The 27,458-nt window shown below is 36.7% G+C and overlaps 7 protein-coding genes across 10 annotated transcripts; 3 read left to right on the forward strand and 4 right to left on the reverse strand.

Moving 5' to 3' along the window:
* Positions 1–208: 208 nt before the first annotated feature.
* Positions 209–2,159, reverse strand: Rho-7 (rhomboid family intramembrane serine protease rho-7). Its single transcript, XM_076893683.1, has 8 exons — positions 2,010–2,159; positions 1,739–1,928; positions 1,513–1,614; positions 1,279–1,444; positions 819–1,036; positions 621–722; positions 436–533; positions 209–373 (listed from the first exon to the last, which is right to left on the reverse strand). The coding sequence occupies exons 1-8, from the start codon at positions 2,054–2,056 to the stop codon at positions 283–285; spliced, it is 1,014 nt and encodes a 337-aa protein (XP_076749798.1). The 5' UTR covers positions 2,057–2,159; the 3' UTR covers positions 209–282.
* Positions 2,160–2,624: 465 nt separating this feature from the next.
* Positions 2,625–7,260, forward strand: Klp3a (kinesin-like protein 3A). Its single transcript, XM_076893672.1, has 13 exons — positions 2,625–2,674; positions 2,881–3,106; positions 3,198–3,633; positions 3,739–4,004; positions 4,144–4,584; positions 4,718–5,108; positions 5,198–5,564; positions 5,642–5,936; positions 6,014–6,150; positions 6,254–6,433; positions 6,510–6,680; positions 6,793–6,975; positions 7,055–7,260. The coding sequence occupies exons 2-13, from the start codon at positions 2,881–2,883 to the stop codon at positions 7,139–7,141; spliced, it is 3,180 nt and encodes a 1,059-aa protein (XP_076749787.1). The 5' UTR covers positions 2,625–2,674; the 3' UTR covers positions 7,142–7,260.
* Positions 7,261–8,365: 1,105 nt separating this feature from the next.
* Positions 8,366–9,428, forward strand: Rps23 (ribosomal protein S23). The gene is made up of 3 exons (XM_076893953.1): positions 8,366–8,441; positions 8,812–8,971; positions 9,086–9,428. Exons 1-3 carry the CDS (start codon positions 8,438–8,440, stop codon positions 9,351–9,353), a joined length of 432 nt encoding a protein of 143 aa, XP_076750068.1. The 5' UTR covers positions 8,366–8,437; the 3' UTR covers positions 9,354–9,428.
* Positions 9,429–9,486: 58 nt separating this feature from the next.
* LOC143422959 (uncharacterized) lies at positions 9,487–10,740 on the reverse strand. The gene is made up of 5 exons (XM_076893954.1): positions 10,514–10,740; positions 10,373–10,431; positions 10,178–10,306; positions 9,745–10,107; positions 9,487–9,624 (listed from the first exon to the last, which is right to left on the reverse strand). The coding sequence occupies exons 1-5, from the start codon at positions 10,719–10,721 to the stop codon at positions 9,487–9,489; spliced, it is 897 nt and encodes a 298-aa protein (XP_076750069.1). The 5' UTR covers positions 10,722–10,740.
* Positions 10,741–12,054: 1,314 nt separating this feature from the next.
* Kto (mediator complex subunit kohtalo) lies at positions 12,055–20,287 on the reverse strand. Of its 4 annotated transcripts, none has more exons than XM_076894586.1 (12): positions 19,527–20,287; positions 18,733–19,445; positions 17,832–18,612; positions 17,419–17,744; positions 16,805–17,336; positions 16,126–16,719; positions 14,324–16,041; positions 13,821–14,246; positions 13,259–13,730; positions 12,847–13,115; positions 12,612–12,773; positions 12,055–12,543 (listed from the first exon to the last, which is right to left on the reverse strand). In XM_076894586.1, exons 1-12 carry the CDS (start codon positions 20,068–20,070, stop codon positions 12,322–12,324), a joined length of 6,759 nt encoding a protein of 2,252 aa, XP_076750701.1. In that variant the 5' UTR covers positions 20,071–20,287; the 3' UTR covers positions 12,055–12,321. The 4 variants fall into 4 exon arrangements, with proteins under 4 accessions (XP_076750701.1, XP_076750699.1, XP_076750700.1 ...); XM_076894584.1 differs by having other exon boundaries at positions 12,055–12,537; positions 12,847–13,136; XM_076894585.1 differs by having other exon boundaries at positions 12,865–13,136; positions 19,527–20,286.
* Positions 20,288–21,134: 847 nt separating this feature from the next.
* On the forward strand, positions 21,135–24,954 carry Daxx (Daxx-like protein). Its single transcript, XM_076893663.1, has 5 exons — positions 21,135–21,409; positions 21,533–21,608; positions 21,744–22,923; positions 23,221–23,910; positions 24,115–24,954. Exons 2-5 carry the CDS (start codon positions 21,546–21,548, stop codon positions 24,777–24,779), a joined length of 2,598 nt encoding a protein of 865 aa, XP_076749778.1. The 5' UTR covers positions 21,135–21,409; positions 21,533–21,545; the 3' UTR covers positions 24,780–24,954.
* Positions 24,353–26,688, reverse strand: Kfase (kynurenine formamidase). The gene is made up of 9 exons (XM_076893484.1): positions 26,600–26,688; positions 26,542–26,554; positions 26,384–26,474; positions 26,201–26,302; positions 25,949–26,083; positions 25,795–25,873; positions 25,495–25,686; positions 25,286–25,421; positions 24,353–25,177 (listed from the first exon to the last, which is right to left on the reverse strand). The coding sequence occupies exons 1-9, from the start codon at positions 26,686–26,688 to the stop codon at positions 25,028–25,030; spliced, it is 987 nt and encodes a 328-aa protein (XP_076749599.1). The 3' UTR covers positions 24,353–25,027.
* Positions 26,689–27,458: the final 770 nt, after the last annotated feature.

Consider the following 27,458-nt stretch of genomic DNA (forward strand, 5'->3'; position numbering starts at 1 on the left):
AATAACAGTATGGAAAAAATAAATGTCTAATATATAATTCCTTTAAAAGAGAAAAAAATTATAGTTAAATAAAAATTATGCATGATGTTAATTTATTATTCAATCCTCTCTTATCTTTTAATTATTTATCAGTTTTTAATTAATTATAAAAGAGAAAATAAATTTATTTTCCTCTGTATACAATCTCACTTCGAATAATTTTTGTAATTTTTATAATTTTTTACAGAGTTAAAAATGTATAAAGTACATTGGTATTAATTTTATAATAAAAGGGTATTAATGTCACTTAGGTGGTTCACGAAGTTGATGCCAAAATACTAATACTGGTTCTCGTTTTTGCCATATGTTAGCATTACCCCATAGTTGCCAAAATCTGTAATGAACAAAATAAGAGGTACGTATGCACTTCTAAAAACTATGTATAGATCCACTTACATTCCAAAAAAGGCTCCACCTAAATGTGCTGCGTGGTCAAAATGTCGCCAACGCATGAGGCATCCCAAGATATCTAGACCCAGTACAGCTTTAACAGCCTAAGTATAAATACTTTTATTAAATGATCTTTGATCTGATTCATAAAAAAAATTAATCTTTATATAACAGAGAAAAAATTAACGTACCGTATTAGCCGTAAATTGTATAGCAGAAAAAAAAACAATGGACATGTACATATTTGGAAATTGAGTACATATAAATCCAAAAATACCCATTACTGCTCCTGACTATATAATAGATAAATAGTTAATATTAATGTAAATATTCTACTTGAAACAATGCATATGTAGCATTGGAATTTTGTCTTTGTAATAAATACTCACAGCTCCTAATGAAGGCTCTTTTATCCCAAGTGCAGCTTTATATAAATGACTCGAAAAACTAGATATAACTCCGCTAGTTAAATAAAGTGCCAAAAATTGTTCTTTACCCAATACTGTTACAGCAACAGTACAAAAGCTGTACAGTACGTACATATTGGCCAGTAAATGAAGAAATGAATAATGAGAAAATGTTAAGAATAGCATCGGCCAACAACTACCTTAATTGAAAGTAAACAATTCATTATTCTTTAACGTTCAAGTTGTAATACATGTTTGAAAATGTACAATGTTCCAAAGTTTTCTATCTAAACTATGTCAAATATTGCATTTTTATTATTATTTTTTAGTATGGCATTTAGAGAGATCTCTTCAGACAGTACTTTAGTTATATTATTAACCATAAGTTAGCCGTAAGTTAAGTTTGTATAGATAATTTTAGAACATTTTGTATAACATTTACCTGATGCAGGATTACTGCAAAAATATTTATACATTGTCGGTCGAAGTGCAGGTATATGCCATGACGCATACACTAGCACATTCAGAAAACATATTGGAATAAATATTTTGTCTCCTTCCGATAAACTGCTCCACCATGTTTCCATTTTACGTCTCCATCCTGTTCGCTAAATATAATAAACATCTCAACAAAGTTTCATAAATATTATGTGCATGTAAACTTTTATATACAAACATGGATTCCCCATTGCTTGTAATTTCTTATCATCCTGTAAGTTTTCTCCCTGATACGTTCATACTCCCAAATGGCAGCGGCGATAAACGTTGTCCCACTAAACTGGGTTGATGAAAACAGGTAAACTTACGATGTAAAAAAAATGGATTATACTTAGATTAATTCAGTGTAAACAAAACTATTATTTCTGTAGCTGGCCATATATACAAGTTATTCTTTTACTTACCATGATGGTAAAGGTAAGTGGTTTCAACAACTTGGTTGTGTGTTCCTTATGCTTTTTAGAGGCACCGTTCAATAAAGATGGTTTTGAAAAAGATGTTTTTGTCCTTCCTTTAGATCTATTGAAATTTCTAATTTGTTTACAACCTCCAAACGTATATATTGTCGGTTTCAACTGTACAGTTGTAAAAACGCTAAAAATAATATTTAATTTCATAAGTACAGTTTGAAATTTACATGTCCGCAAGAGTTTCAGGAGTGAAATAATACCATACCATTTATACATATTATCACCTAAATGTAAGAACGATCTAAAAGCCATGTTATAGGCTATAATTTACAAATGGTACAAAAGAATCATCAATTGGACGTTAATTTTATAAAACTATCCGATACTACAGCAACGCATGAAATTACGCTATTATCTGAAAAATACACATAATATAATTTTCAATGAAAAATCTGGTAAATCATGTCACGTGATTTTGATGCTATTATTATTATTATACAGTGATTAAAAGTTATGTTAACAGATAGGTGCGATCGTATTATTTGTCATTTAGCATACAACAACTAAAATATTAAGATTTTTAATGCTGAATTTATATGTACCTAGATATTCTCAATGAAGATATTAAAGGCAACGAAATCTCTTTCACTGTGTCGTCGAACAAACCCCACCACGGCGCTGATCAGAGAGTCACGATGGCCTTTCTATAGCTAGATTAATCTGTGGTATAATTTCAAACGGAGACGCGAACGGTTATTACAAATTTGTTAGGATCTATAAAGGATCAATTTGGAATTTATTATTTTACGTTTTTAATTTCTACGTCACAGTATTAAAATCATTAGCATTATCACTATTATTATCATTATTATTACGTTATTATAAATATAAACAGTTTAAAATAGTTATTCTACAACAAACAAACTGAAGGTAAATAGTTACTAATAATTTTGACTTTATTTAAATTACATGTACATTTTTTCTTTTATTTACGAGTGTTGTAAAATTACGTTATACATGTAATCTTTTTTTTTTTTAATTTGTTTAAGTAAAGGTAAGTTTAAATTGCTAATTATAGTAACAAGAATATTTTGGAGGGAAACTGTACTGAAAAACTATTTGATATTATTCGATAGATGAGCGATGACACAGTTAAAGTTGCAGTACGCATTCGTCCTTTAGTACAAACTGAAGTTGAACAAGGTTGCCAGATGTGCTTGGATGTTGTTCCCGGTGAGCAACAAATTGTTATACGTAATACGGATAAAGCTTTTACGTTTAATTATGTCTTTCCACCTAATATCGGCCAAGAGGATTTTTATAATACTGCCGTTAAGAACATGGTAAAAAATATTTTTCAAGGTAAGCTAATGTATATGCTTAGGCATATCTATAATTCCATAAATTGTTTTAATAAGTTATGCATTGTAATTGCAAACATTACATTTTTCAGGCTACAATGTCACTATATTAGCTTATGGCCAAACAGGAAGCGGTAAAACCCATTCAATGGGTACAAATTATGTTGAAAATGAAAACGAGGGTATTATACCAAGAGCGGTACAGGATATTTTTGACACAATTGCATTGAAGGAAGACTGGTGTTATAAAACGACAGTCTCTTTTGTAGAACTGTATCAAGAACAACTATATGATTTATTGGCTGACAAACAACGAAGTCAGTGCATTGTGGACATTAGAGATGATGGAAAGAATATAAAAATTACAGGAGTGGTAGAGAAAGAAATTACAAATGCAACAGAAGCATTACATTGCTTAATGCAAGGATCTCTAGGTCGTGCAACAGCTGCCACAGCAATGAATGCACACAGCAGTAGAAGTCATGCAATATTCTCTGTACGCATTCATCAACAGAAAAAGGATGACCCGTACGTATTGTGCTAAGATAATTCTTCTTAACTTTAACTTAAGTTATGTTATATTTATGAAATACGTTTTTAACACCCCCTTTTTTCTGTTGAAATATAATTTAGTAACACGGCAACAACAGCAAAGTTCCATTTAGTAGATTTAGCTGGTTCTGAACGCAGTAAAAAGACACAAGCAACTGGCGAAAGGTTTAAGGAAGGTGTTAATATAAATAAAGGTTTATTAGCTTTAGGAAATGTTATATCTCAATTGGGAGAGAACGGATCTAGTTCATTTGTTGGCTACAGAGATAGTAAATTGACAAGATTGCTACAGGATTCTCTTGGGGGCAATTCTGTAACACTAATGATAGCCTGTGTCAGTCCAGCAGGTAATTACTATGTATATTATTGGTTGAAGTTTTAAGTATCCATTATTATCTGCAGAAAATGAAAATTAGAGTAGGAATTATATTATATTAGTAAGAATTTTTGTAAATGTAAGCTGCAATCTACTTAAAATTCTTTCAGATTATAATTTGGATGAAACTTTGAGTACACTCAGATATGCAGATAGAGCTCGTAAAATAAAAAATAAACCTGTGGTAAATCAAGATCCAAAGGTTTCAGAAATAAATCGATTAAACAAATTAGTACAAGAATTAAGGCTCGCATTAGTAGATCAGGAAATTAAGACTTGTTGTCCGCTCGAACATCAAGAGCTTGAAGCGAAAAATCAATCTTTACAAAAGAAGATACGGGATTTAACGGAACAATTAAACACTAATTTAATGGGAACTGTAATTATGCTCGAGCGAGTAGAATTAGCTGAACAAGCTAGGGAAAAAATTCAGAACGATATGACAAAGATATTGGAAGAATGTAAACAACTTTTAAATGATTTGGACAACAATTCTGATAAACCTGATGAGTTCCGAACAAGATTAGAAGCTTTGTATTTCAAAATTCTTGGTAGGTATCATATTACTTTATTTATTTATCAAGGGATGATGGAGTAACTGTTTTTTTCTGTATTAATTACATGAAATATCCAATGAGTAATTAAGAAAAGTATCAATTTATCTCTTTTACGCGTGTTAAACAGATATCGAAAAAGACCAGAAGGAAAGGTCGGAAGAACTTATAAATCATCAAATATCGTGTGATAATGCAAATACATTTACAATTAATAACGAAGAGCAGGTAGAACATACTCCTATAGATGAAACAGAGTCTCCGGACAGTTTGGACGATTTTGATGAAAAACATGAAGAGCATACATTGCTTCAAGTTAAAAGGCACAATGAAGTACAAAACATCAATCAAGAACTTGCTATCAAAGAAAGTCTTATATCTCAGCTTTTAAAGAATTCGCAAATGATTGATTATTCAAAAGAAATACAAGAAATGGAGCAGGAAATAAAAACTCTCCAAACCGAAAGGGAGGAACTTTTACAAGCACTACAAAATATTCAGGCAAATAATGCTAGCTCAAAGTAAGAAATCTTAATTCGTTTATGATTATTGTTAATCACTTAATGCTATACTTTTTCACTGTTTTCATTTATTATTGGGTGTTTTATAGACTAGCAGAAACTAGACGTAAGAAAGTTCAAGAGCTGGAGAAAAAAATAGCAGAGTTACAGCGAAAGATAACGGAGCAAGACAGAATAGTCAAAACGAAACAAAAACAAGATCAACAAATAAAAGTTCTATCGAACGAAATGCAATTTTTAAAACAAACAAGAGTGAAATTAATTCGGCAAATGCGCAATGAATCTGATAAATTTACTAAGTGGAAGATGTCTAAAGAGAAGGAAGTAAACAGACTTAAAGATCAGAATAGAAAACAAGTGAACGAAGTGACGCGTTTGAGGACATGGCAAAGCAAACAGGAACTTGTGTTTAAAAGGAAAATGGAAGAAGCTTTTGCTGTTAACAAACGATTAAAAGTAATCAATTAGATGCGATCTTTTTTGTAGCGCTTTAATTAAAGACTAATTAATTTTACTTTGTATCTTTCTTTTAGGAAGCTCTTGACCTGCAAAAGAGAGCAATAATGAGGAGAGAAAAATTAAGGACAAACATTGATGAAATTCAAAATTGGGTGACTCAAGAAATTGAGATATTAGAGAGCACTGTTGATGCAGAATACTCCCTTGAAAAACTAATGGAAGATAGAGCCTCATTGGCTCGCATGTTAGAAAAATTTCGAAACAGTAGTGAGGTAAATGAAACAAAAATAGCTGAAATTGATGAATTTTTAGAGTTACGTAATACACAAATTGCTGATCTACAACAAAAAATAATTGAGTCGGACCAAGGTAGGCAGGCGTCGCATTAATTATGTTGAATTCATGCCACATGTACTGTAAATATATATCTATACTTATTTCGTTAGAAAATAGAGCGCATACGAGATGGCAAAAAGTACGTACCATGGAAGAAGCAAAAGCCGTCTTCAAAATGTTATTTAAACGTACTGCCGAAGAGAGAAGAAAACAATTTATTAAAGAATCCGAATATAATGAACTACTGGTGTGTATATTTCCATTGATACACGAAGTGTCTAATCAAAACCAGAGAGATCGATTTTGAAAGTAAAAATTCTTATATCTGTAATAACCAAGTGTAATTTTAGGAAAAGTATACGCTCATACAGTCGCAGTTGAACGAGTATCGCATGAAGGCGAAAGAAAGGCGTATGTCACGACAACTCACGTTAAATAACACACATAACGTTGACGAAAGTGACGACTTATGCAATTTGAGAAAAGAATTAGAACATTACAAACGAAAGTGTCAACAGTTGGAACAAAATGTAAATAGATATCTTTAAGTCTGTTACCAGCATTTTTGATAAAAATGTTAGAAACTATGCCTTATGGATTTTTCAGGTTTTGAATAAAGCCCGAGATAAAGAAAATATAAAACCAAAAATGTCGAAAACCGTGAACGAAGAAATAATTGAACTTGATTTGGATGATAGTATTGGCGAAATTGATGATATTGAAAAAGATCCGGATTGGAAACAAACGCCGCTTTTCAATCGTATACAAAAGCTTATGGTAGTCCATCAAATTTAAATACATAGAAATATTATACTATAAAATTGAACTTGATTTAATATTTTTAACGTTTAATTTCTATGTGAGAATATTCTTGTATATTTATTTTTAGAACTCCACTAAAGATTCATTCTCTAATCGAACGACGGTGAAACGAACATCGGATGGAGAAATGAAATGCGGCTGTAAAACGCAATGCGCTACACGCCTTTGCACGTGTCGCAAACATAAAACGTTATGCAACATCAATTGTAAGTGTAACGAAGAGCATTGTAAAAATCGAGAGGAAAGCGAGGTGAGCGTATGATTAATCAAGAATTCGATCACGAATTTATGAATCGTGTACGGTTTTCTCACAATTTTTATTTATTTAGGTGAAGCACACAATGTTTTTCGATTACAATAAAGAGGAGGAAGGAGAAGACAGTGATGAATCTTCGAAAAAACCGAGATATAGTTAGACGGCTTATAACATTGCAACAGAGTCTAATATTTTTTCGATTTAAGATTGGCAATCGAAATGAGAATTGTTGTTCGAGGGGCAAATAACTATGTTCATTGACTTCCGCGAATCAACGAACGTGTCACACTCCTATGTTAAATTATCTACCTTTAGTTACTATATTTATTTTTTTACTGCAGTTCTATTTGACTTAAGTAGTTTTAGTTGCAAAAATGTAATTTTGCAATTGCGTTAGTAAAATTTCATCATCGTTCTGTTGATAAAATAAATGCTCTACATATATATGCAATTAGTGATAATAAATACAACTAATTTATTCTGCGTTACTCAGTTGTAAAAATATCTTTTAAATACAAATTATAATTTTATATTTTGATACTGAAATTTTATATAATCATGCTAATTGTAAATAAACGTAATAAATGTTATGTAATATTATGTACAGCGCAAAATTTAATACTCGATCTTGTAAAGCGTATCATTACTGTAACTGTTATAATCGTTGTACACACCGTCCTAAATTTAATTAATCTTCATTTAACGTGGGTGTATAATTAAAGTAACAGTAAGCGCGAAAAAGTCATCATTTACAATTCGTTGATTTTCTTTGAATAAAAACATCCTAAAATATCCTCTCGAGCCCTCAATCATTAATGAACACCTCATCATTAATGAACCCTTAAACATTAAATGAACATTAATTTCCAAAAGGTCTATGAAACGTTATCCGTTTTATTGCATCTACGTAGTCGTCATCGTTGTAGGAAATATTGTCCCTTATTTAACAAAAGCATCATTTTTCCCATTTCCTAAGTAACCGATGATTCGTACACCTACAATATAGGATATAAACTTAAGTACAGGATATAGGATAACACTTGCAATTTGATACATACAATTTAATGAAAACAAAAGGATATCAGGTTCATTGGAATTCAGGTAATACAACTTAAAAAATAGTGGACCAATTATTACGATGTTGGACAACAATTCAAAACCTAAATATGTTTTCTGTCCATTGACTGTACCACTTTTGAAAAAATTTACTTTACGCGCGTATCAGGAGGTTCAGTCTCCCATGTAAATATACAGAAATCATAAGCATTATTCAAAATCTGTACTTCGAACTAGAAGGAAGATTTATTCGCAAATAATTTGTTTTTCCATCTATGAAATTTGAATTACTCAAGGCTACAAAAAAAGGTATACTACTTTCCAATGTGGCGAAAATCGAAGTTCAGATTTCCGTTAACAAGAATCAGACCTCTTCCGGTTGTGTAGCATACCGAGCAAGATGGGTAGGTGTCCGACGTTAATATTAATTACGTTCAAACCTGTAAAATACATAGATTACTAATTGTGTAACATTCTAATTGGTTTTCTAATATCCTTAATTACAATTTCGTTCGATATTAGATAATATAGCCCTAAGTGATACATCGTATTAAATTAGATCCAAGCCAACGTGCCTGCATGTGTACAGTGTGTGAGGATGATAAACTGTTCGACACAATTACTATTCGATATCTCACTCGTCACCTTATAATACTTGACTGGATTTTGTATACCGTGTTGTTGCACAGCAATGATTCGCAAATAGGAAATTTGAAAGTGAAAACGAGTGCGAGGTATAAAACGTAACCTTACTTTATGATTGTATATTTACAGGTAAACCTCGTGGTCTCCGTACTGCGCGTAAACACGTAAATCACAGACGCGATCAACGTTGGAACGACAAGGACTACAAGAAAGCTCATTTGGGAACTAGGTGGAAGGCTAATCCGTTTGGCGGTGCTTCTCATGCCAAGGGCATTGTTTTAGAAAAAGTGTATGTATTATGCCGCCTCATTTTTCGTTGTCTCTTTTCTTATAAGTTCTCTCAGACAGCAGTGTATATTACTTAGGGAATAGAGCTATATTATTTAGGAAACTGTTTTTTCAGTGGCGTCGAAGCGAAACAACCAAATTCAGCTATCCGCAAATGCGTCAGGGTACAGCTGATAAAGAACGGAAAGAAGATTACAGCGTTCGTACCTAGGGACGGTTGTTTGAATAATATCGAGGAGAACGACGAGGTCCTGGTTGCAGGGTTCGGTCGTAAGGGTCATGCGGTGGGTGACATTCCAGGGGTCAGGTTCAAAGTAATAAAAGTCGCTAATGTATCATTGCTCGCGCTTTACAAGGAAAAGAAGGAGCGACCTAGATCGTAAGATCGTTATCATGTATTTCTGATAAATCTATAAAAAGAGCTTTGAATAAATTAGGGTTTTATTAATACCTACAAATGTTTTTATTCTTATAAAAATAGAAAAGGTTACATTTTCGATGGAATGTCCGAATTAACTAATCACTAAACTTTAAATTTATAGCTTCCTCAGTGTGCATGACACATTCTTCGATTATTTTGTCCAGCAATGTATTTAATTTATTTATTTCGTTTGGTATATTTGCATTTAATATCTCTTCCTTTGCTTGCAAAAACTGAATAAAGAAAAAACGTTTAGGATTATTAAAAATTTAAAGAATACATCAGTAAAGATTTTGCTAGAGCTAGTAACACCGATGTTAAACCGTTCAAGCATGATCAAAGATGACACAAACCTGTGTAAAAGATGAAAAATTTGAATATATGTCGTTAATGTCCGCGTCCAAAGAATATGAATTATTCTTTGCATTAGTTGCATCCAATATGGATGATGTGGGCCACGAGTGAATTGATGAAAATGCTTCTACAAATTTTTGTGTCTCATTACATAACGAACTTCGATAAGTTTCTTTGTTTTCCTTTCCTATACTCTGGCATTCCTTTGATTGTTCATTCTCCCCGTTTTCACAAGTAGAATGTAATCCATCGTGTTCATTTATATACTTTTGTATATTGTTAAAATATTGCATCGATTCAGAATAACTTAACTTTGGCTCAAGATTACCCGCAATCGTATTTGAATCTTCGTTGATGTGGGTCTGATACAAAGTATACATGAAAATAAACAGATTATGTACATAAATAGTTAGTAAACCTTTAATTGCTTACATTAAAAATTTCATCAACAGTGGAGTCTTCTTCGGTCTCCTCGATATCAGAGGACTCAATGAATATGCACTTTATAAAATCTAACAGTAATCTTAAAGTTGGAAGTTGTTCTTCTAATGGACAATTTCCCTGTAAACGATAATTAATATTTCTTTCTATGTGAATAAAACAACCGAGACAAAATAAATTACATACCAGTAACAGTTTCTTATCGGTACAAATCCCAATTTCGGAATAATGTTTCAATAACTCTTCTATGAACAAAATTTTAATATTATTACTCAATCTATTAAATACATACACATGTAATATACTTAGTCGTAACAGAAATAAAACCTTCTAAAGTAACGCCTTTTAGTTTTCCCAATTTAAAACCAGTCGATGGAGATTTCTCCGCTAGAAGCCAAGATAAAAGCAGAACTCGATTTTCTCCATTAAGAATCGTCGATTCTACATTACTAGGCGCAGCTGTAGTAATTTTCGGATATCTAATTTGTACTAAAGTGTTATAAATATCAGTCATAATTTCTTCCACACTATTCATTGTCACAAACAATACGTTAACCTTACATAAATTATAATACACTTATTATTACATTCTATGTATTGTTCATTACAATTTTCAATATTTCTCAATAAATTTAATTTGCTACGATAAGTAATAATTAGTCATTAAACCCGAATGCACAGTTACAATTAAAATTACGTTTGTTTTAAATTTCATTTGGACCTTTAAATAGCGTCGATCAAATCCACTAGTGGCGCCATCTCTTCGATTAGTGTTCAAACTCGTTACCGACAGCGAAGCGAACTGCCGTGCCACTGGCGCCATCTCTGTGGAAAACGCTGAAACTACTCGCAGAATAGTTCCACTATCTCTCCGCGAGATGGCGTCACGAGGTGGTCGGCGCAAGTGGCGCCATCTCGTGATGAAACGGCGGAACTATTCGGCGAGTAGTTTCAGCACTCTCCACGGAGATGGCGCCACTTGCGCCGACCACCTAGTGCCGCCATCTCGCGGTGAAGCGGTAGAACTATTCAGCGAGTAGTTCCACAGTTCGTCACAGAGATGGCGCCAGTGGCGCCAACCACCGCTCGGCGACATCTCGCGGTGAAACGTTGGAACTATTCAGCAAGTAGTTTCACCGCTCGCCACAGAGATGGCGCCAGTGGCGCAAACCACTGCGTGGCGACATTTCGCGGTGAAACGTTGGAACTATTCAGCGAGTAGTTTCACCGCTCGCCACAGAGTTGGCGCCAGTGGCGTGGCAGGTCACTTTGCTGTCGGTAATGCTGTGCGAGCAGTTTGAGCACTTTTCACAGAGATGGCGCCACTAATTATTTATTTATGGGGGAATTGTTTGTATTTAGACAGAATATAGAACAATTAACATCAATGTATATATTTATATTCTGTCTCTTTTTCCATCTAAATAAGAAAAAGGCTAAATATGGATATTAAACGAATTAAGTTCTTTTTAATCCAACTGAAGTATGTACATTGAAAGTAAAAATTATATTTATATTACATGAAATATAAATAATACGAATACGTTAATTAATTTTCAGTCGTGGAAGGTCCACGTACTTTCTGTTCGAAGTTTTCAGTTATTCTCCTTTGGAACGTTCTACTCGACGCATGTATAGAATCTAGAGAGTAAGTGATAATAAATTTTAGTAAATGTTGGCGAATGCTGGATGTTTATTCTATTCAGTAGTCATTTATTATCGGTTTGGTAAAACGTAAGTTGTACTATATCAAACGTGTTTTGAATAGTTTGGTTCACTCCGTCAACTTCGTCAAATTTCCTCCCAATTCATTATTAATTCCAGAATAAAGGAACATACCCCTCAACTTATAAAAATCGAAAGCACAGAAGACAAAAAATATTTCGAAAGAAGAACGATCGCAAATCATGCTTTGCGCGGCGTACAAAGTATTAACATTAATAGAAATAAAAATGAAAGGAGTAGCCTTTAATGTCTTTTCGATATCTCGTTCACCTTATTGCCTCTAGCATGGCACGCTTTTACACACTCATAACGGAAATTAAGTTACGTAACTCTTGCGATCCACATTTATACGTTTCCCGTGTAAATTGTACTTAGACGACGTATCAATTAATTATATACACGTTAAATTACTAATAAGGCGGCGGTTGATGTTGATAGTGTTGCGGTGGTTGACTCAAGTGCCGCTGCAAGTGCGTCACCAATTGCGGGGTTGGTTGTTGCCCGGCGGCGTTCCCTTGTTGCTGCTGCTGTTGCTGTTGTTGTTGCGCTTGTTGCTGCTGTTGCGCTTGTTGCTGTTGCTGTTGCATAACGAGCATTTGTTGCCTCATACGCTGCTGGTTTATCGCCTGTTGCTAACAGTTTAAATGATTCCAATTATGTGCACAGACAGAATGAATTGGATACTGTAACGAACACGTACCTGTTGGAACTGTTGATTTTGTTGCAGACTAACGTTGGCTGTTCCCACACCAGTCACTCCAACTGTACCAGGTTTACCACTGTTTTGCCTATAAGGCGGTGCTGGTTGACTCTGAACTCCACCTCCCATTGGACCCATTGTATTCATCGTAACATTTGGAGCCTAAAAATGACAGCCGATAATTTCTCTTTCCTCGTAGCGCAATTCTTCTTCTGGTAGAGATCGTTTTATCTACTTTTGTTTTAAATGGTACCTGAAGGTACGGCGGTCTCGTAGCTCCAGGCTGCATACGCTGCTGCGGTATATACTCTTGCCCCCTTTGAGGTCCCATTATCTGTTGCTGATTAGGAAACATCATGTTCTGTTGTTGATTCATTAAACCCTGTTGCTGCTGTTGCTGCTGCAACAGTTGTTGCTGTTGTTGGGCTTGTTGGGGTGCTTGCTGCTGCTGCTGCTGTTGTTGTTGCTGCTGTTGCTGCGGTATCATCTGCTGACCTCCGTATCCTGCATAATTTTGATTCATCCCTGTCGAGAGAAAAGTATTACGTTAAAAGTATTAACGTTGAATACGCGCGTCGTACACCCAAGAGGTTACTACTGCCCTCTTAGAAATTTACCGTAACGAAAGAGAAACGATTTAAAATTACCCTGTTGCATGCCAGTGTAAATTCCTTGTTGCTGCGGCTGTTGCGGTTGCTGTTGAGAAGCGAACATTCCTTGCTGGGGATTAATATTCGGAGCTCCGTGTTGAGCTCTCAGTTGTTGCCTGATGAATTGCTGCCTCTGCATTCCTTGGAATGTTCCTGGGCCACCGACAGGTGCGGCATTCGGTTGCTGCTGGGAGCTCATCAGCTGATTCGACGGCAATCGTAATCGTAACATGTGCGAAAGCGCCTGTTTCGATTGATTGTTCATGCCTGGCCTGTCGTATCTCGGTCCGACTGGAGTTGGTGGTAATTGCTGGCCGTACGCGTACTGTTGGGCTGGCGTGTGAGCTTGTTGGTTGGTATACCACGGCTGTTGATGCTGTGGCGGTTGCCCGGTGAACATTCCCGGTTGTTGGCTGACAGGTACTTGTTGATTTCCGAATGCCATCTGTTGCAACTGGTTCGGTGGTTGCTACGCGTTGTAAATCAGAGAGTGCGTGTTGAAAAATAAAATTCAGACAAAACTAAGTGCTATCGAAGTATAAATTAAAACGAAGGGAACCTGAATTTGCTGTGAGACAGGTGTGGTAGGTGTAGCAGCTCCTTTATTCCTTCTATGCCTCCGAGTTTTCATAGCTTTCCCTTTGCCATTGGTAACGATACTACCGATTCCGCTGCTACCAACGCTGCTTGTCACTCTTCCAGGGGAATCGATGCTCATTGGTGTATCGGCTTTACCGGGCTCCGATTCCTTTTTATCCGGTTCCAGATCCTCCGGTGGTAGCGGCGGTGGGTCCAAATAGTGACTTGGCGGTCTGCTTTGGCTATGCGTATGATACCGTAAAAGCTTGTGGGCATTTTGGTAGGTGAGAGGTTTACGTTCTAATTTAACTGCTCTGAACCAGGCCCAGGAGATCGGTGCTGGATTCTTATGACCCTCTAATACTTCCCACGCGGACACTCTTTGAGAATCGCACACTTGTAGGCCCTAAATAAAAATATTATCCAATTTTAATATACCGCGACTAAATACCTCTACCTAATCAACGACCATTCTCAACCTACCTGTTTTTTATCAATGCTATCAAAACCAGCTATCTTGTTGCCTTTGGTGTCCGTTAAACATCCAACCGGCTCGCACGTGATAACTTCCATTGTTAATTTTGGTAACGGTAACAACTGTCTAACGTATCGTATGCTAGGGGAGTTACGATCGCCGAGCTCTTTTTTCAACTTTTTCATCAAGTTCTGATAATGCTTCTTATTCTCATCTTTCTCAGACTGCGAGTCGGAAACTAGGGTAGAATGTATTAAGGTCGCTAACATATCTATGACAGTGGTAAACAATTCGGAATTATTATTTAAATCAATGACACCGTAGCTAACCAGCTGAACTAATAGAATAGCCCAGTCTGTAGTAGCGGTCGTGTTCCTCTGTATAGTATCGAACAGTCCACCGACAAGACTGAATCTCAATTGCAACGCGTCCTGTAACTCTTCTCTCATCTTTGGATCTTCGGCGGTGAAATTTTTCTCCTCTTTGCTGGTGTTCAAAAACTGCGACAACAGCTGCGAGTGCAGGGACATCAGCAGGCCCTCCCTTTGGTCGTCCTGCCCTTTGAGACAAGTCAGCACCAACGAGAGGAACGGTTGATGATTAAACAGGGACGGCGATTTCGATCTGTTCCTCTCGCGACCCGCCGCTGTCTTCGACCAATTACCAGATTCCAGTACTTGCCCCGCCACTTTCAACACTCTACCTTGCACCGCGCTCGGCAATTTCGAAACAAGCGGCGCGACCAACCATATCGAACCGGATCGTTTGTCCGGCTTACTGGACACGGTGTTCAATTGGAACACGTCGATCGCAGCTTTGGCAACGGTGTCTAACCACTGCGATAGATCGCTGGACCCTGGTGGAAATTGTTTGTACATAAGCTGCAAGTCGAGCCACGACATCCTTAAACTCCATTGCTCCAAGTTCTCCAGTATGTTCGTTATGTGCGTTTTCTGATCGATAAAGGCGTCCGTCGATGTCTCGGGGTAACAAATCATATGAAGTAAACGTTGAGCCTGGCGGGGTGTCAGCATATTGTCCAGCAGCATATCCGGATGGCAAAGTTCCTCTGGATTTTGCAAGCACCTCTCCAGTACCCACTCTTGGCTACAGATTTGTCTGAGAACGTGTTGCGCGAAGTCTGACAGCCCTTTTACGTTTTCCGTGGTCATTCCAGCATTGCTGCTAGACGAAGACATTGCCAGATCAAGACCCAAATTATCGCCACCACCAAGGATATCGCTAGTACCTAAAATATGACTGATGGACAGTTCGCTTGCTCCACCAGTGGTAACACCGACACCAACGCTAACACTGGCTGGTCCGCCCGCTTTGTTCGAATGATTCATCGGTACATCCGGTTTCTTTGGCGGTTGCTTACCGGCTGTTGCGTCAGCCACAACCAATATAGCCTTAAGTACAGCCAGAACCGGACCGACTCTGATATTATTGTGGGCAGCGGCTAGCAAGTGTCTATCGCAGCTCAATTTTATGCTGTAACCCCTGGAATTTCCGTTTGGTTGGGGATGAGGGCTTGTGCTAACAGAATAGAGCGCTGGTTGCGGACATTCAACCGTTTTGAAGAGCCGTAGAAGCAAATGGCAAGTTAAACGTGCTCCGGCTTCGGCTTCCGTGTCTGCATCGCCACGACCCTCGTTGCAAGCTTTAACTAAGGATGGTAGTGCTATATGTACAACAAAATCCTCCAGAGAAAAGCAGTGCCTTGCTGCGAAATAAATATAAAAGTTATTCTGATATTCCATCGAACAGTAATCGCAAAGTATCGTTAACGTAAAATTACAACAGTTACCAATTAAAATCGATGTGAACACAGCCAGAGAATTATGTATACTCAAGTCCTGCACGTCTACTTGATGTAACACGTCGATATAAAAAGCAGAACTACTTGACGAGCAACAAAGTGCCATCAGCACTCCGAGCCATTCGGCGTTAAGTGCATTGCAACAAGCTGTTAACTCTGCGCACGTAATCGCTATGTCATTCAATTTGTCGTTATCCGTTTCACTACAAACGGCAACGATTGCGTTACAAACAAAACTGTAACGATTTGCCGGCGTCTCGTTCAATTGCCTGGCCCACTGAGGCTCGATCTTTCCTCCTCGCCTTGGATTTGTGAAAACATCGACCATGAACTGCGAGTTATACACGTGGCTCGATGTCGTCGGTTGTAACGTACCATAAAGAGCCGCGCGTATTTTTGGATAAGCATTGCTAAATGCTTCTACTCCGTGCGGTTTTGTTTTTAACAAGGAACAAGACGAATACAAATCGTAAAGATGCGCCAACACGCATCGTTCAGCGGAACTACAGTCACTAGGATTGGATACATGTTTAACGACTTTACAAAGTAAATCGAAAACTGCTGTCGTTTGTTCCGGGGACACTGCAACAATTAAGTTAGGCGTAAATATTATTTTCCCCATTTTTAATGCTTCACAATTGAATTTCATCGACAGAATGATACTTACGCAGCAAACAACAATGATATCTCCTTAACACGCCTACAACGTAGAGACTTAAACTTGTGGTATAACTTCGAACGAGCTGACTGTTTCTGACTCCTAGCTGTGTTTCAATTTCCGGTAACTCCTTCAGTATTTGTATACAAACGTCTATCAGACCATATATATTTAGCGCTAATTCCATTAAATCGAACAGGAAAGCGACATGTTCCTGTACCGGTAAATAAGAGGAGCCAGCTAGCGCGAATGTGTTCAACATTTCTATCACTTGGGTCGCGCATTGCCACGTTACCACGTGCTGATCGAAATAACTGAGGTTCTGGAACTTCAACGTGATTGCCTCGAAGTTAAACTCGCTGCGGGAATGTTTCTTCACTTTACCACCTTCCGCGACGTCGATACTGAATTTTTTCCCAAACAATTTACACACTTCCTTTGTCATTTTTTTAACTATATGTCTAGCCTCGTCTCTAATACGACCTACACCGTAGAGCAACACGTGCCGTTGATTGCAGTCGTGTTGACTGCATGTTTCATCCTAGAAATATAATGTTATGTATGGTTAAGAATATTTTAAGGATGATTGTTTAAATTATTTGCCGAAGTGCAATTCATATTACCTGTGGTAACGGAAAGTGCGTTGTATATAACAGATGTCTGCTATGGCTCGATGGCATTTTAGAATCCAATACCTCTTGGGTTCCATGCCCAGCTAAAGCATCTTCCTTAGGACTGTCAGGAGCATCCATGCTATTCTGTTGATCTTCTTTGATATGTTGCAACAATTTGTCCAAATCATCGTCAATTTTACTGTCGTCATAATCCATTGTGCGTCCATGATCCGGTACTTCTAATTTCGCAGGTTTCAAATCTATTCCGGGAAATAAACTATCTTCATCTATCGGTTCTCGATTACTTGGAGTTCCAGGTTTGCTGGCTACAGACCCTAAACACAATAATAAAACTCGTAACTTAAATAGTAAAGTAATGATTGAATTTGTTCAAAGATATCGTAGAGAACGGTTGACTTTACCTTGTATGAGATCCCCTCTTGAGATTAACGTGCACATGTATGCATCGTGTGAAAATACATCGTGCCTAATTAATTCTGAAAATAAGTGAACCAAATTCGTAAACTGAATTTTTGACTGAGCTGTTGTATTATCTAATACCGGGGCGTCCATGTCCAAAAACTTCATAAGTAATGGTTGAAAGATCGGCAGCACCGGTGGATTTCCATTGCTACAGATGCTATCTTTATCATCGCTATCGTTCGTTTCCCCGGTCACTTCGCTTTGACGTTTTTCGAGTAGCTTCGCTACCGCCATCGCTCTATGCTCTCCCCATCTCTCAGCGCTCACTGCCCACTCGCATAAGATTTCAACCACGGCAGAATCTTGCTGCGGATTGTATTCCGTTTTCGTGTCACGTTCGTTCGCATTATCTTTTGGCGACGATGTAAATATTTTCGTGTATAAAGTATCTAACGAGTTGCTGGAGTCCATTCTATCGAAACTGTGTCGATCCAAGGCATCCAGGGCAGCCAGTACTTTGGTGGTTGTTATTCCAGCGCTACTTTGTTGCCATTTATCACACGACCATTTTCCTTCGGCGGCTTGAGATCTTGCTCGAATATTTTCTTGAGCAATCTTTAATTGCTTCAGGGTAGGATTAGTTGCACTTGCAGGCGGGCATGGTAAAGCTGTTGGTAGGCACGGTAAGTAGTCTAAAGGTGAACCGTTTAATACGGATGGAGCCTTTCCTTCGCCAACGCTATTCCATACTAGTGCAGTTGGACATTCCAATGTGATTACCTAACGAAGAAATAATATATCGTGGTCCATGCAACGAGGATTGAAAATTTTACGAAAGCGCTTATCGTTCTTCGAACACATAACGCGTTGAACTTAATTACACATAAAAGAATTTCTCACCTGTATTATCGTTGACAAACTATAAATTACATCTCTGTGATGTGGACATGACAAATAGTCATTAAAAGCAGTTGTTAATGGATTTTGTACTTGACTAGTAGTGGCAGTGTCTTTCCCACCATTAACATCACTCTTGTTTATGGACGGACTCTGCGGATTACTATTAGTTTCAATATTACTACACATATGCGCCAATTTACGGCAACTTAAATACGCTAAACGTCTGGCTAATAATTCAGACTGAACAAATTCTTCTAAATATTGTAATGCCAGTGGTAATAAAAGTTTCAAAATACCATCCTCTGATGGAGAAGATTTAATTTTGTCTACTAATTCTAAAATCCATTGCAGTAATTCTTGTCTATCTAATAATCCTTCTTCGAACATATACTTGGCCAACTGTATACAATAATGCCATTGTTTCAATGCCAGTTTATGTTCCTCATTCAAAATGTTCCCATTTGTTGATTGATTACTTGAATTTGGTGTAGCTGGTTGATTATTAACAACTCCATTATTACTGCTAGCATTGTTACTAATATTATTGATGACATTACTATTACTATTGCTACATCCAGTACCATTCCCATTACAAGGATTATTCGCAACGCTATTAGTAGCAGTACTACTTGTCGTATAGTTGTTTATATGATAATATTCTTGTAGCTTCGATAACTGGTCCTTCAAAAATTTGATAAGCGTTCCTGTCCATTCTATATAAACAAACAATACAAGTTATAAACACTCAATAAAAATAAAATAGTCGTTTACTATAAAAAAAAACAGTCATTTACCCGTAGTTGGATCAGGCAACTGTCTCTTTTTTATTTTGGCTTCCGACACTGCCACTGTGTAAGCGGAACTTAATTTAATGAACCATGCCGCCCGTAACATTGGCACTTGATACTCGCAAAGCATCATGAATATCTCTTCCTTCTTGTTGAAGTTGGGTGCCTTCTTAGCAAGCGCTATCAAGGGCTTGCAACCGGACAGATCCTTGAACCATGCTTCGATGCCATTCTTAGTCCTCGCTGTCACCGGCCAGAAATTGTCCTTCGGATTAATCTGTTGACGTTTCCTCGCCGTGTCCGGCATAGTGGACAATTCCTCTTTCTTAGCTAGTATCGCGTTGAAGTAAGCTCCAACTTTGGCTGCAGTGACATTACAGTGTCTGGCAGTCCCAAACTCCTCGGACATCTGGGGCATGGTGGCAAAGCCAAGTTTAACATTGGTCGAGGTGAGCTCATCTTCCTTCTGTTTAGGCTCTTGGGGGTAAACGTCAGGTGGCCCTAATCTAGGCCGTTTCAATGGCCTTTTCTCATACAATATTCCCATCATGGTACAAGGAAACAGTCAGAAGTGTTAAACGATCATCAGCATCGTTCCTGTATTCAATAGGATAGGACTGTTTACAAGTTGCGAGAGATTATTCCCGATCAGCTACGTGCAACATATAACCTGCGCTAATGACATATTTACAATTATCCAACACTGAAAACGATAACACAACGACACGATCGGTATGCGTATGTACACAGTGATTTCCAGATGGCGCGACGTTATCGAAATGTTCGGTGCGCAGAGATGTTCCGTCGAGTAATCGACATCTTCAATTCTTCTGTTTGACGCGCGAATCGAATAAAATATTCCATGTATGAACACCTCGAACCTGTGTCAGACTTCTGCTAGAATTCTTTTAATATCAATCATTAAACACACGTCCCATCGACAGAGTTGAAAAGTTGTAATAAACAATACCCATAGAGCAGAAGATATACGTTTGTTATTAACGTAACTGCGTTGGGTATTTAAACTTGTAGCTATGAAGATGCTATATGTAACGTTTCAACATTTGTCTACAAATAAAAAGAATGATGTATAGGTTAATTTCTCTCTTTCTCTCTGTTCTCTAATTAAGAACGACGAGAAATACTCCTAGGTACGAAGTAGTGTAATTGAATTTAATGTTTCTTACACTGACACAAGCACAGACCAGAGATTATCGTAGTACCGTCAATAAGAAGTAATTCGATCTAGTGACATTATTAGTTACATTATTAATTATAGTTGTCGTCAATAAGAAGTAATTATTCCTCGTTGATCATCACGTAACTTTGATAGAAAGCCAATAATGGTAGATCGCATCATTTAGTGGTCCCATCTGGTAAATTTTCCAGGTTGATTTCCCTCTACAAACCGTCATCGATCCGATTGGCTACGGTTAGAGGAGTCCCGTTGTAATTGGTTAATCGGGAGATAAGAATATCTTAAAAATTCGACTTATCTCCCGCTTTTTAAGTCCAACTTCTCCTAGGTATCACCTTCGCTGGGTTCGACAGTAGTTTTGATATGATTATTAAAGGAGAAAATTCTCTTGAAGTTATGTGATAAGACTGGTACACGCCACGAAGTAAAATCCCTAAAATTTAATGATTCCTTGTAAATACGAGAACCCGTGGGATTAATTGCTTCGTAAAGCTTTTTCGAAATCTCTTCTTTAGATCGTGCGAATTGTTTAGAGAATTCAGTTGCCCATGAACGCATCCAATCAGAAGTTGATTTGTATCTTCACTTTTATTTGATAAGAACTTAAGGCGTTCCGTTTTTAAAGTATAAGACTAAAATGATACACGGTCGTATATGTAAATATCAACATATTCTTTTTAAATGAATGCTAGTATGTATACGCAATCGAAGAATTATAACCTAAATATAACGAAATTGAGTAACAGTTTATCGTATTGTAATGGGGAGGATGTTGCGAGCTCTAATATAATCTAACTTTCTTTTTATGAACCAGAAAGATAGCAAGTATGGAAAAAAGGAGAAACGAAATTATATGTATTTCATCGGATGACGATGAAGATATGAGACAGGTTTGTGTATCTTGCTGCGTTAACAATTCTGATATCATCCACTGACATCACTCAGTACTTATTATTAGTAAATGACAAGCGTTGTAAGATGTAAGGGAGATTAAACGGTCAAGATGATACGTGTCATTGTTTCAGAACAAGGCTGATATTATCCAAACGACAGTCATTAAACAATCGGAGGATAACTGTGTTACTAATTTAAATGTTGAACTTTCCTCTAATAACATTAAGAAAGTAGAATTGTCCGGACGAAAACGAAAGGCGCCTCGCATAGACAGCGATGACGATGATTCTGTTTCTGCAAGTAGTGCAAAAGTGTTTGTGCGCGATGAAGGGAACAGTATTAAAGCGATACGCAGACGTGAAAGTGTGGAAAAGGATGAAGAGAAAGAAACAGATAAGGCGGAACAAGAGGAAGATAAAATATTATTAAAACCAAAGTTGGTTGTAAAAGAAAAGAAAGCTATTTCTCCTGTGGAGCAGGATATATTCCCTATGTTTATTAGTTTATGTTTACAAAAGGATCGTTCTGAAGATATGAAGGCTATTGTTAATAAATTAAAAAGGCGTTACGAACAGTTGAAACCCGAGTACATTAACTCGGAAGCTTTCATTAATTTTTTAAACGAGAAAAGAAACGATATAATGCATAGCAAAAACAAACTGTATATATATATATCGGAAGTGATGAACGAAATGAAAAATAGTATTAAAGGAAAATCGAATTTACTATTAAACGGCAATGATTCTGGTATCAATAAAAATAGCAATTCGAGCATACCCGCTGCAACGTGTTCAAGTATTTCGCATGTTGGTAATAACATGGCCATTGACAGTGAAATAACGTCGACTAACGCGAACGATGAGAAAGAGCTAGAAAAGCAAGTCGCTATACAGAGGAAACTAAATATAATAATAAAGACGATGAACAAGTGTGAAAAGCATATTAAGAAGTTAGAAGAATCAGAAGTAGATTTTGATAGTGAAAACAATAGTAATTACATCAAATTAGAGAAGTATAAACATCGAATGGTGGAACTTTATAATAGCTATTGCGAGTATAGCGGACAAAATGCAGACGCGGAACGACAATACCTAAGGCCAAAGCATTTTAGTACAACTGGAATTGTTGCAGTGGATCATGCTATTACCAGTTTTATTAACTCTAAAATATATAAGAGAAGAAAATTGAAGAAAATTGGAGCTTTCACGAACGCGCTAATTTTTCCTGATTACAGTGATATTTTGAAGTGCGTTAAGAAATGTAATGACTCTCATAATTTAGGTTTGGATAATAAGAAACAACAACAGCTGGGTAAGTTATACAATTTTTGTTAATAATTGAGAATTTCTTTATTAAGACCACTGAAATAATGGTGTAATGGGAGTGCCCCTCTTCGTGATTAGAGACACTTAAAAATGAGAACTAATACTATGCATTTATAAATTGGCTTTGGAAATTGTTAAATATACATTTACCGATGGTAAATGTACACCGCTACATAGGACGTTAAACAAATAGGATAACTGTATGCATCATCTTTCAGTGGCCCAAGAATACAATGAGAATGTAATTGAAATTTCACTTTTTACGTATCGCTATGTGTTATAGCGAAGAAAGCATTTACCGATTTAGGAGAATACCTGCAACGATGTCGGCGCAATGATTATTGGGATACATTTTCTTTATTCCTTGAAAATAAAGAAGACGATCCTGCATTGAAAGATCCGATGTTAGCTGAAAAATTAACGCAGAACAAGAAGTTAGGTGAGAAGAGATTGTCAAATGTGTTTCAGAAATATGTAGAGAAACAAGAGGAAATAAAAGATCAGGCAACCGATTCGAAATCGGTGTCGGAACATGAAGAAAATGAAGACGATAGTGGGGAGAATGATAATGAAGATGATAATGAAGTTGACACTATCAGCGAGGTTGACATAAACTTGAGCATGGATAAGGAAAACTCTAGTTTAGATGAGGATGAAGATAGTGCAGATAGAAGTGAAACATTTGGAAACAAAATTAATACAGAAGAAGGAACACATGACATCAATGCCATAGAAATAGAAAAGGAACAACAGACAGAAACCAGTGACAGATTAAAGAGCAACGATGTTGATCGTGCAAAATCAGAAGTTGATAATAATATATCTAGTTCTAAAAGTAATACCGAATCAGAGTCAACAAAAAGAAATAATGCGCCGCCGTTATTACCTCATTTAGCGCGAAAATTATGTACTTTATCTGAAGTAACGTTAGCAGTTACAACAAACAATGAGATTACTAATAATAAAACAGAAGGTCAGTGTTATGTATAAATATAATATTGATGAAGAAGTATTAATTGTTGAAAGATAAACAAAATTATTTAGATTTTATTATGTATTCGTATTGTAGATGAATCCAATATTATAATTGAAGATCTAATAGACGTAGATAGGCCGTTAAAGGAAACAGCAGAAGAGAAAGCAGAGGAAGAAAAGGGAAAAGGGGGAAAGGAGGAAGAAGAGGAGAAAAAGGTGAAAGAGGAACGAGTGGTAAAAGGGGAAGAAGAGGAAAAAGTGGTGAAAGGGGAAGAAGAGGAAAAAGAGGAAGAAGAAGGAAAGCCATTGTTACGAGTACGTTCTTTTGCCAAACCACCGACTACGTGGGAAGATGTACAAGAGAAAGTAGTCGAATACAATAAAGATGAAAGCGTATCAAAGACATCAATTGAAGAGGTTGTAATAGATCTTACAGAAGATTCACCAAAAGAAAATTTTACTGTTCACCAATGTGGCTCTATTCAGATTGGATCTAAAGTACTTCCCATTATGAAAGGTAATTACAAAACGGTTGTGGTGCCAGCAACTAAAAGCATAATTAACGTAAAAAATATTACAAATAATTATGTGAGACTGAATAGTAAAAATGTTGATTCAACAAAACCGGTTAGATTAGAAAGCGGTCAAATTGTGTCACCGCAATATGTAATAGGTAAAAGTTCAAAATCTAGAACCACGATACACTTACCAACGAATTCACCCACCAATCAGCAAACGAAACAGAAAAGCACAATTGTACAAATTCCCCATTCTAATCAGATAGTAGTGCTGCCTACAAAACAAAAGGAGAATACCTCGCAACGTCCAAAGACAAAGACAAATTTATCAACATCATCATCTAAATGACTCGAACGAAAACTAAAAGTAGTTCATCTAGATCACTGTTACGCAAAATTAACAAACGACAGATGACCAGCAGAGTAAATATAATCATTTTTTACGGGCGATTTGTAATTTGACAGCATTGTATTAGTGTTCTGATATATATTATACTAAATAAATTTTTTACAAATATCGAAATTTATACGATTTTTGTACATCAAACGTTTGTTGCGGATCGTACGTATATCTGGCCCCAGCCGTTTCGATATTGTTTATACGTTAATTGTTTCATTGAACACATTGTACAGTATCATTTTTGTTAAAATAAACTCTTCATCCGTGAGCTTTTCCACAATATCGAAATGATCAATATTATTTCGAAGCAAAACGTAATGAATATTGTCCACTAATGAAACGAGTTTCTAAAATAAGAAAGAAAGGATTAGAAGTTTCGTGTCTAGAATGTAAAAAATGTAAAGATAGCTAAAAGTAGATGAAAATTATCTATTCATTTGAAATAACTCGCGTACCTGAGCACACTTGCGTGATTGGTCGATAAACCACGGTGAATCGCATTCACCAACGGTTACAATAACTTTCAATCCTTGGATAGGTGCGTTATTTTTTATATCGAGAGTGTTAAAGCTGTACGTGTCGATTTCCTGTCTAAAACATACGTTTTATATCACGCATCAAACAAACTACTAATACCAATACACACTCATAAAAGTACACTTACTTTGTAAGTTTTAAACCTGTATTAATACTAGTATGAACAAGAGACTCCAAGCTGTAAACGCCGCTTATTAACACGATACCTTTTAACAGATTTAAGTATCCTTGTTTCATCATTTTATCCAACCATAGTTCGTCGTACAAAAGGCTAGCTGCCAAATGTGCACCAGCACTATGACCAGCAACCCAAATATTCCTAAAAGAATCCATCCGGCATATAATTATGATATTGTAAACTATATACTATGATATTGTAAAGTAAAACGAGAAATTATCTTATAAATGCTAATCATATGTAGCCTACCGACATTCGTTACCGAACGAATCTTTTAATATATGTTCGATCGCTGACTTTATCTGTGACACGATGTCCTCAAGTTTGACTGAAATATCAAATATAGGGTAATTATACTTTAACATATCATCTTCAACTTTACATTTGAAGAAAAAAACTGTACCATTAGGACACAAATCGTAGCCGATCGTTACGACTTTAATCCCTTTGCGAACAAAGACAGGAACCGCAAATGTGGCAAGATCTTTGCTACCTTCTTGCCAGTAACCACCATGAATGAACACAAGTATCGGGGAATCTAGCAAGACGATAACTTTTTAACTGATTTAGATACTTTAAACGATAATTATGTGAACAATTGGACGTGAAATTGAACAAGTTAATAATGATATTTAGAAACCTTTCTTACACTGACCTTTAGGTAGATCGACTCCGTAGACATCGTATTTAGTTCGCTCGGTTGTTCCATACGGAACGTCAAGTTCACACTTCAAAGTTTTACGAGCATTTTGGGTAACTGAAAAAATAAATTATAAAAAGTAAATTCAGTTTCCAATGAATTCAATCTCACGTTAATAATTTCTCTCTCTCTAGTTACTCTCGATAACGGAGTCAGTGTAATGCGACAATAACGTGGCGCGATCGAATCTTTTGTTCCATTTGCTGGGATGGTAGAGTGCCTCCTTTTCCTAAATGTGGGAGAAAAATGTTATTCCACAAGAGCAATGAAAATCTTTGATAGCGAGATAAACAAACTGCGGACGAATTGCTAACATTGAGTTATGTATACCGTTAAGTTTAAATTCTCACGGGCCTGGGAATGGGCCGTGTTTCTTTGGCTAAATCAATTTTAACAACACGTCCACGAAATTCGTCAATTGACACACTTACGAGATCGACCATTTTCTTTTAATAAAACTTCGAATAATGGCTATTAGGCTGATAGCGATGATCGTGCTGTCTGTCACACCACACCGATAACGAGGAAGATTTCAGACCGTCAATAAAGTTATCAACGCCGAAAAAGTAGCAATTAATTTCGTGCGTGAAACTGTAACACGTTAGTACGCTTAATGTAGTCTGATGCTGTCTGATCTTTAAAAAACATGTTATTAAATATCATTACCAAACGTTTCTTGGTTATAAATCGCGGTACTGTTACATGTTACCCTTGTTATGTAATGCTGACGAAAAGTATTCTGAATTCGCAGAAGAAGCATTTTTGGCTCCACTGCGCATTGAATGACATTCAATGATGCGCGAAGAGAATTTCGCTCAACTTTCATTCGAAATGAAGATTGTATTCGACAAAGCTGGCGGTGAAATGTCATTTGGATTCTCGAGATTCTCCTCGAACTGCGAGGTACCTACTTTCGGGAACCTGTCTCGATTTGACCCGACATCTTTCCGACACTCTCGGGTCCCCGTACACCTCTTAGCATATAGGTACACGGCCTGTAGCACGTTTACGTAGAGCGCAGCGCAAGAATAGGCTACGAGGGTCGAAGAGATTGAAAACCAGAAAAACCGGTCCCTTTCTTTTGGCCCCACTATTCCGTAATGCGCGCCATTCTCCACGGAGAAGTCACAGGTAGGTCCGTAGCAGCTGATGTATCGAGTATCGTGCCATGTCGACGATGTCTACCCGCAGACCGCAGGTAAGAGAAACCTTT

The sequence above is a fragment of the Xylocopa sonorina genome, chromosome 4 (genome assembly GCF_050948175.1).
Source record: "Xylocopa sonorina isolate GNS202 chromosome 4, iyXylSono1_principal, whole genome shotgun sequence".
NCBI classification, from domain to species: domain Eukaryota; kingdom Metazoa; phylum Arthropoda; class Insecta; order Hymenoptera; family Apidae; genus Xylocopa; species Xylocopa sonorina.